We start from the raw sequence: 12462 nt of genomic DNA, 5'->3' as shown, positions 1-12462 counted from the left end.
TGTATAAGTATTCTTAGTAATATCACTCAATCGTCAAGGGATCAAAAAGATGTAGGTTGAAAATGTTTTATTCACCCAATAGCAATATCCCTTGGTTGCCAGCAAGTATTCAAAAGTATGAGGTGAGAACCTCCTAAAACAAAATCTTGTTCTTTTCAAACCAATAATACCATAAAGCACCCAATTCAGTGTCTTTTTTTATACTTTTCTGTTGATGATATTGGACACTTGGAAAGTGCTTGACAAAGCATAAAAGTAGTGTGAATCCACAATAACAGTACTTGTAGTGGCATTTCATACATTTGACTTTTTTAACATCTATGAATATGCAGCATTAAGTTATATTCCAGTGTGATAAGGCATTAAATTTCAACTTATTACAAATAAAAGTCCACAACCATATCATTAACACAATATTGTTGGCACTGGGCCTGAGTAGATATTATATTCAGGTACTTTAAACCAGTCTATTTCCTGAATATCATTGTACCATTGTCTGCATCATGTCATGTAGTCACATCCCCTGAGAACCACAGATGGCTGTGTGGGTAACTAAGGCTTTACTAAAAGCACTATCCAACTCCTTCACTGACAGCCAGTTAATGGTAACTTGTTATGTCCACTTTAGACTGGAGCAAATCTTTTTGGTTCCTTTTTGTTCTCAACCAGGCTCCCCTGTCCTTTTTACTTGGGTATACACTCACTGGTCAATATATATATAAAAGGTACACCACCCTGTTCATGAAAATGGATCACTCCTACAGACAGTGAGTCTTGTGGCTGAGGCTTGCTTTGTAATGCTGGCAGATTGGCATCGAGGCATTCAGTTACTATGTGATTGAATGGGCAACGAGTGACCTGAGCGTGGTATGATCGTCGGTGCCAGGCTCACCAGATCCAGTATCTCAAACTCCCACCCTCCAGAGCTTTTCACACACAAGTGTCTAGGGTTTACCGAGAATGGTGCCACAAACAAAAAAACATCCACTCAGCGGCAGTCCTGTGGGTGAAATCAGCTCGTTGATGAGATCGAAGGAGAATTACAAGAATCGTGCAAGCTAACAGGTGGGCCACAAACAGACAAATAACGCTGCAGTACAACAGTGGTGTGCAGAACGGCATCTCGGAACGCACAACTTGTTGATCCTTGTCACAGATGGACTAATGCAGCAGACACCATACCGGGTTCCACTCCTGTTAACTAAAAACAAGAAGCGGCTCCAGTGGGCATGTCATCACCAACACTGGACAATTGAGGACTGGAAAAACATTGCCTGGTCTGTTGAATCCCAGTTCCTGTTGCGTCAGAGTCAGGACTTGGTATAAACGACATGAGTCCATGGACCCATCCTGCCTGGTACAAGCTGGTGTACTGGTGTGGGGAATGTTTTTCCTTGATACCAGTTGAGCAACAAACGTTTCCGACACATTGTAGAATCCATGCCCCGAAGAGTTCGGGTTGTTCTGGAGGCAAAGGGGGCTCTGAGCTGGTACTAGATGTGTACCTAATAAACTGTCCGGTGAGTGATGACTTCAAGGAACCTAGGCCTACCCTCTCAACATATAGGCACTGGAAGACCGGGACAGCAATGTGCCCGCACTGCGCCAAGAGCCCGGTCTGTTGGCTGAAGGCCATAGGCTAGCCCTTCCTCCTTGTCACCTTAGTGTTTATGTACTGTATTTCTTTGGAAGGCTGACATGGTCCTCCCAACAGTTATTTTGCTCCCGAGACAGGTTTTTCCAAGATGCTCACAAGATTCTTGCATGATCATATGTGCTACATGTCCTTTCCAGCAAATAAACTATCAGAGCAGATTAAACTGATTTAGGTTTCCTCTTACATCTTTCCTTTTCAGTTCCCTCTTATTGTGAGAAATTCTTGAATCTTTACAGCCATCCCCATGTCAATCGACTCCTTGAGTGCTACACCAAACTGCACACCCAACAAATGTTCACTTTTTTCTGTTCTTCTGTTTCTTGTGGGGCTTGCGGTTTTGCTCACTGGCTGAACCGTTCCGTGTAGCAAGCAGGACCTGTCCATCATTACCAAATTGGAGGGTGTAGTCAGTGGCAGGCAAGGGTCTTCCTTGCTCATCCCGCAGGCGGGAAAAAACCTCCTGGTAAAGACCGCTGAGCCGCTGCTTCATTTCCCGGACAGAGCGAAGGTTCTCTGCCTTTTGCTTCAACAGACGGGCCTTGTGGCGGCATAATCCTTCTACTCCCTCCTCGAGCTCAAACAGGACATCAAGCTTGCGTCGGCGGCAGTTCTGAGCGGCCATCTTGTTTTTGCCCCGCCTGCGAATGTCTCGGATCAGGTTGAGTTGGGCCTCACTGAGACAATGCTTGGTCAGAAGTTCGTTGAACTCCTCCACGGGCAGGTTGACAATGAGATCGTTGGAGAAGGGGATCTTCATGGCGAGAGCCCGGCGCTCATCACGGCCCCAAAGCTTATCGGAAATGTCATGCTCATAGGTTTTGCTGTAACGTGATTTTCCCTGCGTGGGAGAGGTGGCCCTTGGCTGGTTGTAGGTATGGTCGTGGCCCACTTGTTCCAGCCAAGGGAGGTTGTTGAAACGCCCAGGCTTCTGGTAGCTTGTGCTGCACATCTTACGGACTTCTGGGGAGTAGCCTCCCACGGCACCTTCCTCTCGCTTCACAATAACCTCCATGTCAGAGCTGTAGCCCACAGCCCCTTCGTCAGAAAACACAGAAGAGTCAGATGATGAAGAGGATGAAGAAGAGGAATAGGATGCCTCCGAGCTGCTAGGGGATGCAGGGCTGTGGCTGAAGTTCAGAGAAAGTCCAGAGTCAGAGTCTAACTCCTCAAGTTGGGAGGCCTGTGTTGGGTTGAAGCCTTCCTCCAGAGCCAGGTCCAGGAAACTAATCTCATCCAGCAAGGCATCATCCAATAGGGAGCCAAGTGGGCTAGGCAGGACTGGTTCCTCCAGAAAGAGGCTTGACTGAATGGAAGCCATGGGGTTGCCAACAGTGCCATGGGGTGCCAAAGGAAGAGTGGTATCTGTCAGGTCAGATGGGCCAAAGGTCAAGTTAAGGTCAAAGTCAGAGGACTGACTGAGCAGGGCTGGCTGGAGTGGGGCCAACAGGGGAACACTGCCCCCAAAGCTGGAGTTGAAGGGGTAACTATCCTGGCTGCTTCCGGGGAGGATTGCCTGATGAAGGCTGACATCCTGGTGAACGGGGTCCATCAAGCTGGAACTCTGAATAGATCCAGATTGCATTACATCTCTGCCAAGGTCCATATCCTTCCAAAATAGTACAAGAAGTTGGATTACATTTTATTTTGAATTACTTTCAGGGCAAGGGTATTTCAAAGTTTATACACTTTGACATTCTAAATAAATTATGATTTTGTGAAGGGGATAAAAATCAGAAACCACACAGGACTTACTTCTGGCTCCATGGTGGCGAGAATATCATGCCACTGCTGCTCCAAGTCCAGAGAGGGATCCTCGTGGGACAGCAGGGGGGACAGAAGAAGCTCTCGGACAGGGGTTGGGTCCTCTCCGCTGGCTTCCCTCTGATCAACGCCAACTGGGTCTGACAGCTTAAAACAGAAACAACATCACAATGGTCATCCAATGGTCAACAAACCTATCAATGGTCATCTCTTACCCTAGTACCATCAAATAAAACAACTGTACTGTACCTCTGTCTCCTCTCCAAAAGGGAAGGTGTCTTCCAAGAGCCGTAGGCATTCCTGAAAGGACATTGAGGACTGTGCTTCCAAGCTGGCAATCTGAGAAGAGAACAGGAGTGAGCAGAGAGCTACCTGGATGTTCTGGATGAAGACAATGGTTCCTTTCTTCTGAGCTGAACTGACACAGACGGTGGAAATTATTAGGCTTTTACAGAACATGTTATGGCAAGAGGGTAAAACTAAACAGTTGGAACAGCGTGGCTTTTATCTGAAACATTTTGTAGTGTGGTATCAAATGTTAATTTCATTTCACTATACTGTATTTATCCTTAGGTCAAGGAAACTCATGCTCTAGCTATACACCACTGAGGAGTGCAAATGCCTTTTAATGATATGTGGCCGCCCCTGTTCCCAAAATTAGGTATAGTGGATTAGCAAGAGTTTCAGGTCTCTTCTAACCCATAGGAGTGCAAGAGATTGGGGTTAGAAACTGCAGGTTTCTGGGTTATGTTCTTATTTTACACACGTGGGAAGACTGCTTCCTATCTCCACCTCATCTACCCCAAACACTCCATCCCGCTTCACGACGCACAGCCAGGATAGAAAACCCATATTTGGTTTCAAGCAACCGGAGCATTACTCTTTCCCAAAGTGCACCATGTCTTACATTTCAACATGTGTGTTTTATAACATAATTGAACCAGGATGTCTAAGAACAAGTCCAAGGGTACAGGTATGTATGACATATGGACATTTTATAAGCCTCAGGACTGAGTCCCACCTGATCAGATAAATCCTGTGCAAGTTCTCCATTTGCATGGTCGTAAGAGCGTCCACCATCACTCCAGATTTCTCTCCAGGTGTCCCCCACCAGCTCCTCCTCCTCCTCAGGCCTCTGATGGTGTCCAAGATCAGAGTGATCCCGCCAAAGCATATCTGTATCCTGTGAACACATGATAATAATTGAAATGTTAGGTGTAGCGATGTTATCTACACCTCCTTATTAAGCATATTAACTATGAAAATCAATCATCCATACAATGCCCTATGTATCCTTGTATGTTTTATTTAAGTTCTCGCTGTACTATTTTGCCCTACCAAGCAAAAAGGCAGTAACTGCTCATTTGGTCCAAAATGAGTTAGTCATTTTTGCTACATTAAATACATGCTTAATCATGTGGACAAGTATCCTGCCTCTTGTGTTTTGGAGAAAATGGGGGTCATATTAGCAGTAACTGCATAAGGTTACTGTGAAACCAAGGTAAGTAAAAGCCATTTTTTCCTTAGTTCCACACTATGAGCAATTACTTCCTTTTTGCTCGGTAGGGCAGTATTGTTAGATAGGACACTGGCCAGGAACAAAAAGAGAAAGGGGATTGCAGCCACCTTGCATTTAATCTACTGTTTATTTTTTCCATACAGGCCCATACATTAGTAGACATAGCATACAAACAGTGAGATGGCTATGAATAGACTTAACCTTTTCCTTAAGTTGGAGCTTAGTGATACCAACTGTTCCAGTCATGTCCCTAAACCAGTTCTAAATTTGCAGCTGATCCTCTCGCCCTCCACCGAAAGGGACTATTGGAGTTTGGGATGTTGCCATTTGTGATGCCCCGATTCTAACCTTACAGTACAGCGACCTGAGTGAAACGAACTAATGACTGTCTTTGGCCTCTCTTTGGCTGTTTACACTGACTGTTTGATCTTGTGACCCCTTGAACAGTATTTGACAACATGTTTGAGGTCTGACCAGGGGTTGGAACCAAAATTATATACTACACATTAGGAATATTTTGGTAACGGAAAATAACATTTAACCGGCTCTCAAGGTTAGAAAATAACAGTTCTGTTCCGGAAGAATATAGATCACTTTTGTTCCTGGTTCTGTTTCCCTTCCTCAAAATTGTTTTGTCTGCTTTTCTGTTCTGTTCCCTGAACCGGTTCCAACCTCTGCCTCTGACCATTCCCTAAGGCCTGTGGTCCTGCTACTCTGCAATCACTCTTATGGGTTTGGGTCAATGTGTACCTGAATATGACTGGAAGGGATTGCACAGCATGTTTTCCTTAGGCATAAGCACAACATGAGAATTATTAGGTAAGTGGGGGTGAGGCCAAAGAAGGCAGCTCTGGACAGATTTGGGCATTGGATGGGGTCCAGAGGGCTCTGGGTATAGGGCTATACATATACATGTGCCTGTCTGAAGAGGTGATATACTACTAGCCTCAGCTAGTAAACAAGCATTGTGAAATCAAAGGTATGAATGTGTGCTAGAATGATGCCACCTCGTGTTACATAGCAAACAAGCTGTGGTCACAGGGGCAATGTTCTGAGTGAAAGATACCTACAAAGCACTCTGAGTCCAAGTTTCCATGACAAACATCTGTAGTTACAGCCGAGCTGGTGAGTCAACACTGACGTTGTCAGTTTGCCACCTTCCACAATATTGACATGTCACAATGTTACTGCCCTGAGAGGCTCAGACAAATGAGCCTGGCAGCACTTCAGTGTTTCATTAAGCAAGTCAAGGTAATAGAGCAGAGATTAGTTGTAATAGAACTGAATAATAAGTCCAGGAAGTTAAGACAAATTATAAACTGAGTGGTTCGAGCCCTGAATGCTGATTGGCTGAAAGCTGTGGTATATCAGACCGTATACCACGGGTATGACTAAACATTTATTTTTACTGCTCTAATTACGTTGGTAACCAGTTTAATAGCAATAACACACCTTGGGGGTTTGTGATATTATTATTTAACCTTTAACTATGCAAGTCAGTTAAGAACAAATTCTTATTTACAATGACGGCCTAGGAACAGTGGGTGAACTGCCTTGTTCAGGGGCAGAACGACAGATTTTTACCTAGCTCCGGGATTCGATCTAGCAACCTTTCGGTTACTGGCCCAACGCTCTAACCACTAGGCTACCTGCCGCCCCACTGATGGCCAATATACCACGGCTAAGGGCTGTGGCCTAAGAACAGCCCTTAGCCTTGGTATATTGGCCCTTAGCCGTGGTATATTAGCCATATACCACACCCCCTCCAGCCTTATTGCTTAATTATAGCTCATGGCCTGAGGAGAGGTCCTTGACCCTTCTTTGTACGAATGCACACAGAGCAGAGGAAGCTTTGTTGACCTTTCTCCTCAAACATAATACTGTAGGACTGGTGATGTCTGGCACTTTAGACATGTCCAGTCTAGCCCTGTAGCAATAACAACATCTATAAGGGGGGGGAGATGTGGTGGCATGCCCCAGACAGTACCACAAATTGCTGCCATAATATGATGCAGCTGGAGTTTAAAAAAAAAATACAGCCCAGCTGTCTCTGTGCAGTTGCTGCTTCCTGGATGAGTTAGTCTGGGTGAAGGTCATTATCAGGGACGCTTCGTTCCTTGGAGGGAACTAAGATTACCAGTATGTCTGAATTGTTACATCACGATTGCAGCCCATAACTTGGCCTCAGATGGTCAGTTCAATGTCAGTTACTGGGATCTTGGTTGACCCAGAAAGCATAACCGTCGATGGAAGGAAGAGCATAACTAATGTTCCAAAAGAAAATATTTTTCAGCAGGAATACATCCATGGGGGGTTGGTGGGAAAACATGAGGCATGTACATTTTGAACTGAGTACCAGTTAGCAATGCCAAAAAAACATGCCCACCTGTCCAGAAATAGCCAAAAGGGCTACACGTCCAGTCTGAACTGCATACTTGGTCAACTGTGACATTGGCCAGGCCGAATACCACCACTTTCTCTGCCCTGAGAGTGGCAGCTGATTTGGGAGGCTAAAACTAAAGCCTCCGGTGTCTGTGGATGTCTGCAGTCATTGTGGCTGAGACTGGGTACGCAGTCAAATGGCCCAAAAGACCAGAAGCCAGGAGATAGCAATGACACGCAGAGGACTAAAACAAAATCAACCCCCATACTTTTCCCAAATCCAAAACAAGCTCATTATGGAGTGTTGATGAGTCCAGTGTAGGGTGCAAACTCAGGCATGTTGCCAAGCAGATATATATTTAGACCCTACAGTGACTGAAAACTCCATACACTCCCAAAGTGACTAATAGCGTACCTCAGTGCTAAATTAAAGTGATTTGGGAATTCCCCTTCAAAGTCTAAGTTAGAGCAGAAAAAAACCTGTCCCCCGTGTTTGCAATATTCAATAAATAAATACATGTTAACTGTAATATTTTAGGTATCTTCTGATACTTTTATTTCCATAGGAAATTCAAGTATTATTGTGATTGCACTTCTAAACATGATTGGTGTACAAATACAATTAGCCTACACAGAATGTGTACTTATGATGACTATGCCAGCCAGTTTATTCCTACACCAAATCAGCTGGGCTGCGATGGGCGTGGAAAGCTGTATGTATGGGGCAAATCTGAACAGCCAGTGGCTAAAGTGGGACATGTTTCCAGTCACACACCCCTCTCTGGTCTACTTTCCCCTGACACACAGCAGCCTGGGCCCAGCCAGCGCACCCCTCACAGTTAATGGAACATATCAACAAGCAGCTCTCCCTCAGCTGTTGAAAAACAAGGGGAAGTCCAGCCAAGCTTTTAGCATGCTGCTGCGTTAACTCCCCGTGATTCTGTCATTCAATGCCCAAAACCGTTGCTCAATGAGTGTTTTGGGTGCCAAAACACAGGCTCGAACAAAAGTGAGCAAATGCTAAAACATAATGATGGGGTTGTGACTTGGGTTAATTGTCATTTCTGACGATTATTAGAGAAATCGTTCTTCTTGCAAAGCATGTAAACGTTTAAATCAAACTATAATACTAATCTGACTATTCAATCATATTATTGTGTGCATACTCAGTGCCGGCTGTGTTCCTATTGGTCAGTCACTGGGATTGGCTTGTAACACCAGCCACACTACACGATAAAGGCTCAACACTTTGTCGGAGGCTACGACCACACATAGTGGTACTTAAAATCGGCAGACCTAGTCACACAGCAACCGGATGTTCCGGTTTTCAGGGGAAATGGAAAGAGCCTGTGACGCGACTTCCTCTTTTGGATGTTAACAAGGCTACACTCCATCTTAACTCGTCCTCTACATTTACTAGATTGGTTGAACGGTGCAGAATGGAACCTCCCCCAACATTTTTTTCCCTTCTCGTCAAGACCAGTAGGTAGGGGATCTAATTTCAGGCATGTCTTTTACACCTGCTAAGTTATGTTTGATTTGATTTGCTAGTCACACTGAATAAGCCAAGACGTCTGACAATCGTTTACAACCTAAGAATTTGCGCACAACGTGGAAATTGTGGTGTAAGACGGCTAAAATCGTACAGTCTGAATGGGCCTTTAGGATTAGTTATCAGTCACTTATTCTGAAAAGTAACCTACACTTCATTCTTGACTTGCAATCTTAGATGCATTCCCTAATGCTGTAAATTAAGGGATTTGTAAATATCTTGCAATCTCTTAGTTATGCAGGTTTGAAATTAACAGCATGATACAGCAAATACAACCAGGAAGCTTTCACTTGCTTGAATCCAAGGAGGGTGGGAACCCCCACTCTGTTTACTGTAAGGCTGTTTTCATACAAGGGTGTTCTTCTCTCCCAGTTAAGCCTCCTTTTATAGAGTGATCTCAGCCTCCAGTAAATCCTGCCCTTGATCCCTAATGATATTTGACAGGCGTATGTATCACTTGCCTTCTGTAAATCAACAGTTTGATAGTTGCCTAATTGAACATACTTCTCCAGTGGCAGAGTCTTGGACTTGTTTGCAGTAATGTAGTTCACTATTGTATATCTAAGGATGGAATTCATTTGTTTAAGGCACTGCATTGTATTTGAACATTGAATAAGCTCTGACAGCCAATTATCTTGAACACCACTCTATGCTGCCACTGGTCTTACTGACAGAGTGTAGAAGAGTTCACCATAGTTTACCTCTTCATAGAGATCTTCATCCTCATCCTCCTCCTCATGGCTTCTTCTTACAAGTGGCGCCGTGGTGTCCAGACTGTCCTCTCTGATTGGCCCGTAACCCGACTCCTGCGACCCTGCCACCACGCTTGACCTCATGACCGACTCCACCTGGTCACCCGCATGATCCTCCAACCCACCTGCCCCTCCCTCCAGGGGGGCTGGCTGACCAGGAGCCCCCACCACCAGGACATCAGGCTCGCGCCGTACCAGCCAGGTTTCTAGCTCCGAGCTAGGCACCCGGAGGCGGTCCAGGGAGCGGACCCAGCCCAGGAGTCTCCGGGCTGTGAAGAAGCCGTCCAGGTCTACACTCTTGGGGTGGAGGTCCTGGCCATCCAGCTGGTTGTGGAGGTTGTGGAACTGAGTCTGGGTGAGGGCTGAGGTGGGGCCCAGGATCATCTCGTTCCAGGGGTTCAGGTAAGGGCCTACATCTACTCTGACGCCAACCAGACTGAGCAGGATGGCTACCTGGATCAAGCCCTCTGTGAAATATTTCTTTAGACACACCATGTCTTGTCTTCGGAGTTTACAGGGTGAGTGCAAGAAATGAGGGGAAAGGGAATGAAGACGTGGTGGGTGGCAAAATGCCAAGTGTAAGCCTCCGAAGACTTATTGTCTGATGATGGGTTATCTATAGCTTCTAGTCAATGTAATAAAGAGGGAAAATAAGGCTATTTAGGATACACCAAAATAGACATTATGGTGAAATAAAAAGTTGTGTATCCTCTCCTCTTCACTCTTCCAAATATCGTTAAATCCTATACAGACAAACACAACATGAAAAAAATAACGTTAGATAATACAATTAATTGACGAGTTATTTCAAAAGAATATCACATTGAAAAGATCATTCATAAAATAAAAAGTAGTGAATCCAACGTAATTTATGTAATAGCAGAGGCTGCTGAATTCAACACCATGCTATAATATCAGGGCCGCTTCCAGGCATAGATCAGGGTCGCTTAGGGCCTCCGGACGCTAGGGGGCCCACAACCCAAAAATAAAATATTTTTAGATTAGTAGTTAGTAGTTAGTAATCATGGCCGAATACCGACTGGGCACGTGGGCCCTGACCTCCATGGGGCCCCCAATGATTTTGTTAGTAATTCTCACTCAGATTCTATATTTATATGGCATAAGTCATTACAAAATGTGTAGAATTGCAGGACATTTGCTGTAAAACAGATGTTTTTTTCTCTGCCCCATGGCAAAATGTGTAGAGTTGCAGGAAATAAACTTTAAAACTTTAATTTCTCTCTCCGCTGTCAAAAGGGGGGCCACTAAAATGTTTTGAGCGAGGTGGGGGGCCCCCCCAACAAAATCTCTCTTTGGGCACCCAAAAGGCTTAGTTCTGCCCTATATAAGATTATTGTACACTTAATAGTATGACACATTGGGAATTTTGAAACATTCTCCCTAAAGATGACAAACAGGGAAGTGTTCTTGTTATCAACAGATACCAGTGACTTCACTTCGACCTACTTCCTTCTATTCGTTCTAGAAGTTGTTTGGTAGATAGCGCCAGGGCGGATACTAGACAGACAGTGGTGAAGGTTACACCACATGATGTAATCACACTGTTACCCGGGAAATAACAAGCATATTCTGCCAATCAATGGGTCAATGAATAACTTGACAAGACATTTCCTCAGCATTACTTCGGCAACTGTAGACTGTTTGTTATGTATTATGCCATGTAAATAAACTAGTGACCAATGGTATTCTGCTATATGTTTTCAATAGGCAAGTCTATTGCAGTTACCCCTGCATGAAACATCATGTCATATGAGACAGTTCAACAAAAGATGGTTTAAATGACTGAACATGAATCTGCCTGACAGGATGAACTTGAGAATTTAACGTGTAGGCTACTTCATCAAAGGGCACTGAACGACCCCGCGAAATCATTAGAGGTTAATTTCAAAATATCTGGAATGATGTATGAACGTCAAGGATATAAAAACTATTGACAATATTTTTTCCCCCCATTCTTCAGAAATGTCCCACTTTGATTGGCAAATAGGGTCCAGCAACTGAATATCCCATGTAAAACTGTTCTTATTAACTGTGCCATAAACTCCACTTCATCTCAATTTAAAGTCTACAATGTGTATAACTCGTTTACATGTTTATTTACATTAATAACACCAACATTAGGCCTACATAAACGCCAAATAATACAAACGAGTGTAGGTAATGTCAGTGTCTTGTTTTGATTCTCTTACCGGACTATGGATACAAAAGTTGTCAACAATAGGCACATCAGTGGAAAAGCAGCAAACCCAATCCTTTTGGAAGATTTTCTATTCTGACTCTAAATCGGAGAGTGAAGACTTTTAACCCCTGCTCAGTTCACCACGCAGTTCGCTGTCCCTCCCTACATGACGTAAAGCCTACCGTTTCACTTTTCTTTTTTCTATAACTCTGCGGCGTCAAAAACCATGCCCCTCTATAGACTATACCGCCCAACCCTGCCAAATCAATGGCTAAACACAGCCACGCCGTGCGCAGGCTCCAAAGTAGAATATCATACTGTCTGTGCTGTCTGTCAATCCATCCCTATGTGCATTGCTGCCATCTGCCGTGCTAGAATGAACTAGAAAATAATGACATCCGCGCTGGGTAATCCAGACAAGCCTCGCAACATGGATTGAATCACATATTTTAGAATAAAGTAGGCTATCACTTGGAACAAGAGTAGTTCATGTATGACATGTACTAAACACATGCGATTAAATATACTACTGATAGGATGTATATGCATAATGTCCCATAATGCACTGCTTGGTCATATGAAGTAGGTGAACTCACCAAAAACCTAATCGGTGGTAATTTTGGAGTAACGCGTAAAAAG

At 44.3% G+C, this 12462-nt stretch overlaps 1 protein-coding gene across 1 annotated transcript; it reads right to left on the bottom strand.

Annotated features, from left to right (window-relative positions):
* Nucleotides 1–52: 52 nt before the first annotated feature.
* LOC106600841 (endoplasmic reticulum membrane sensor NFE2L1) lies at nt 53–12353 on the bottom strand. Its single transcript, XM_014192547.2, has 6 exons — nt 11834–12353; nt 9573–10366; nt 4440–4601; nt 3668–3757; nt 3410–3565; nt 53–3263 (listed from the first exon to the last, which is right to left on the bottom strand). The coding sequence occupies exons 2-6, from the start codon at nt 10116–10118 to the stop codon at nt 1953–1955; spliced, it is 2265 nt and encodes a 754-aa protein (XP_014048022.1). The 5' UTR covers nt 10119–10366; nt 11834–12353; the 3' UTR covers nt 53–1952.
* Nucleotides 12354–12462: the final 109 nt, after the last annotated feature.

The sequence above is a fragment of the Salmo salar genome, chromosome ssa03 (assembly GCF_905237065.1).
Source record: "Salmo salar chromosome ssa03, Ssal_v3.1, whole genome shotgun sequence".
In the NCBI taxonomy this organism is placed as follows: domain Eukaryota; kingdom Metazoa; phylum Chordata; class Actinopteri; order Salmoniformes; family Salmonidae; genus Salmo; species Salmo salar.
Note: the sequence above shows the minus strand (reverse complement) of the source record. Positions and strands in the feature narration are given on the sequence as shown.

Coding starts and splice junctions, on each gene's coding strand:
- LOC106600841 (XM_014192547.2), bottom strand. CDS start 10,118: ATGGTGTGTCTAAAGAAATATTTCACAGAGGGCTTGATCCAGGTAGCC. Junction 4,602..9,572: donor ATGAAGATCTCTATGAAGAG/GTAAACTATGGT, acceptor ATGTGTTCACAG/GATACAGATATGCTTTGGCG. Junction 3,264..3,409: donor TCGCCACCATGGAGCCAGAA/GTAAGTCCTGTG, acceptor CTATTTTGGAAG/GATATGGACCTTGGCAGAGA.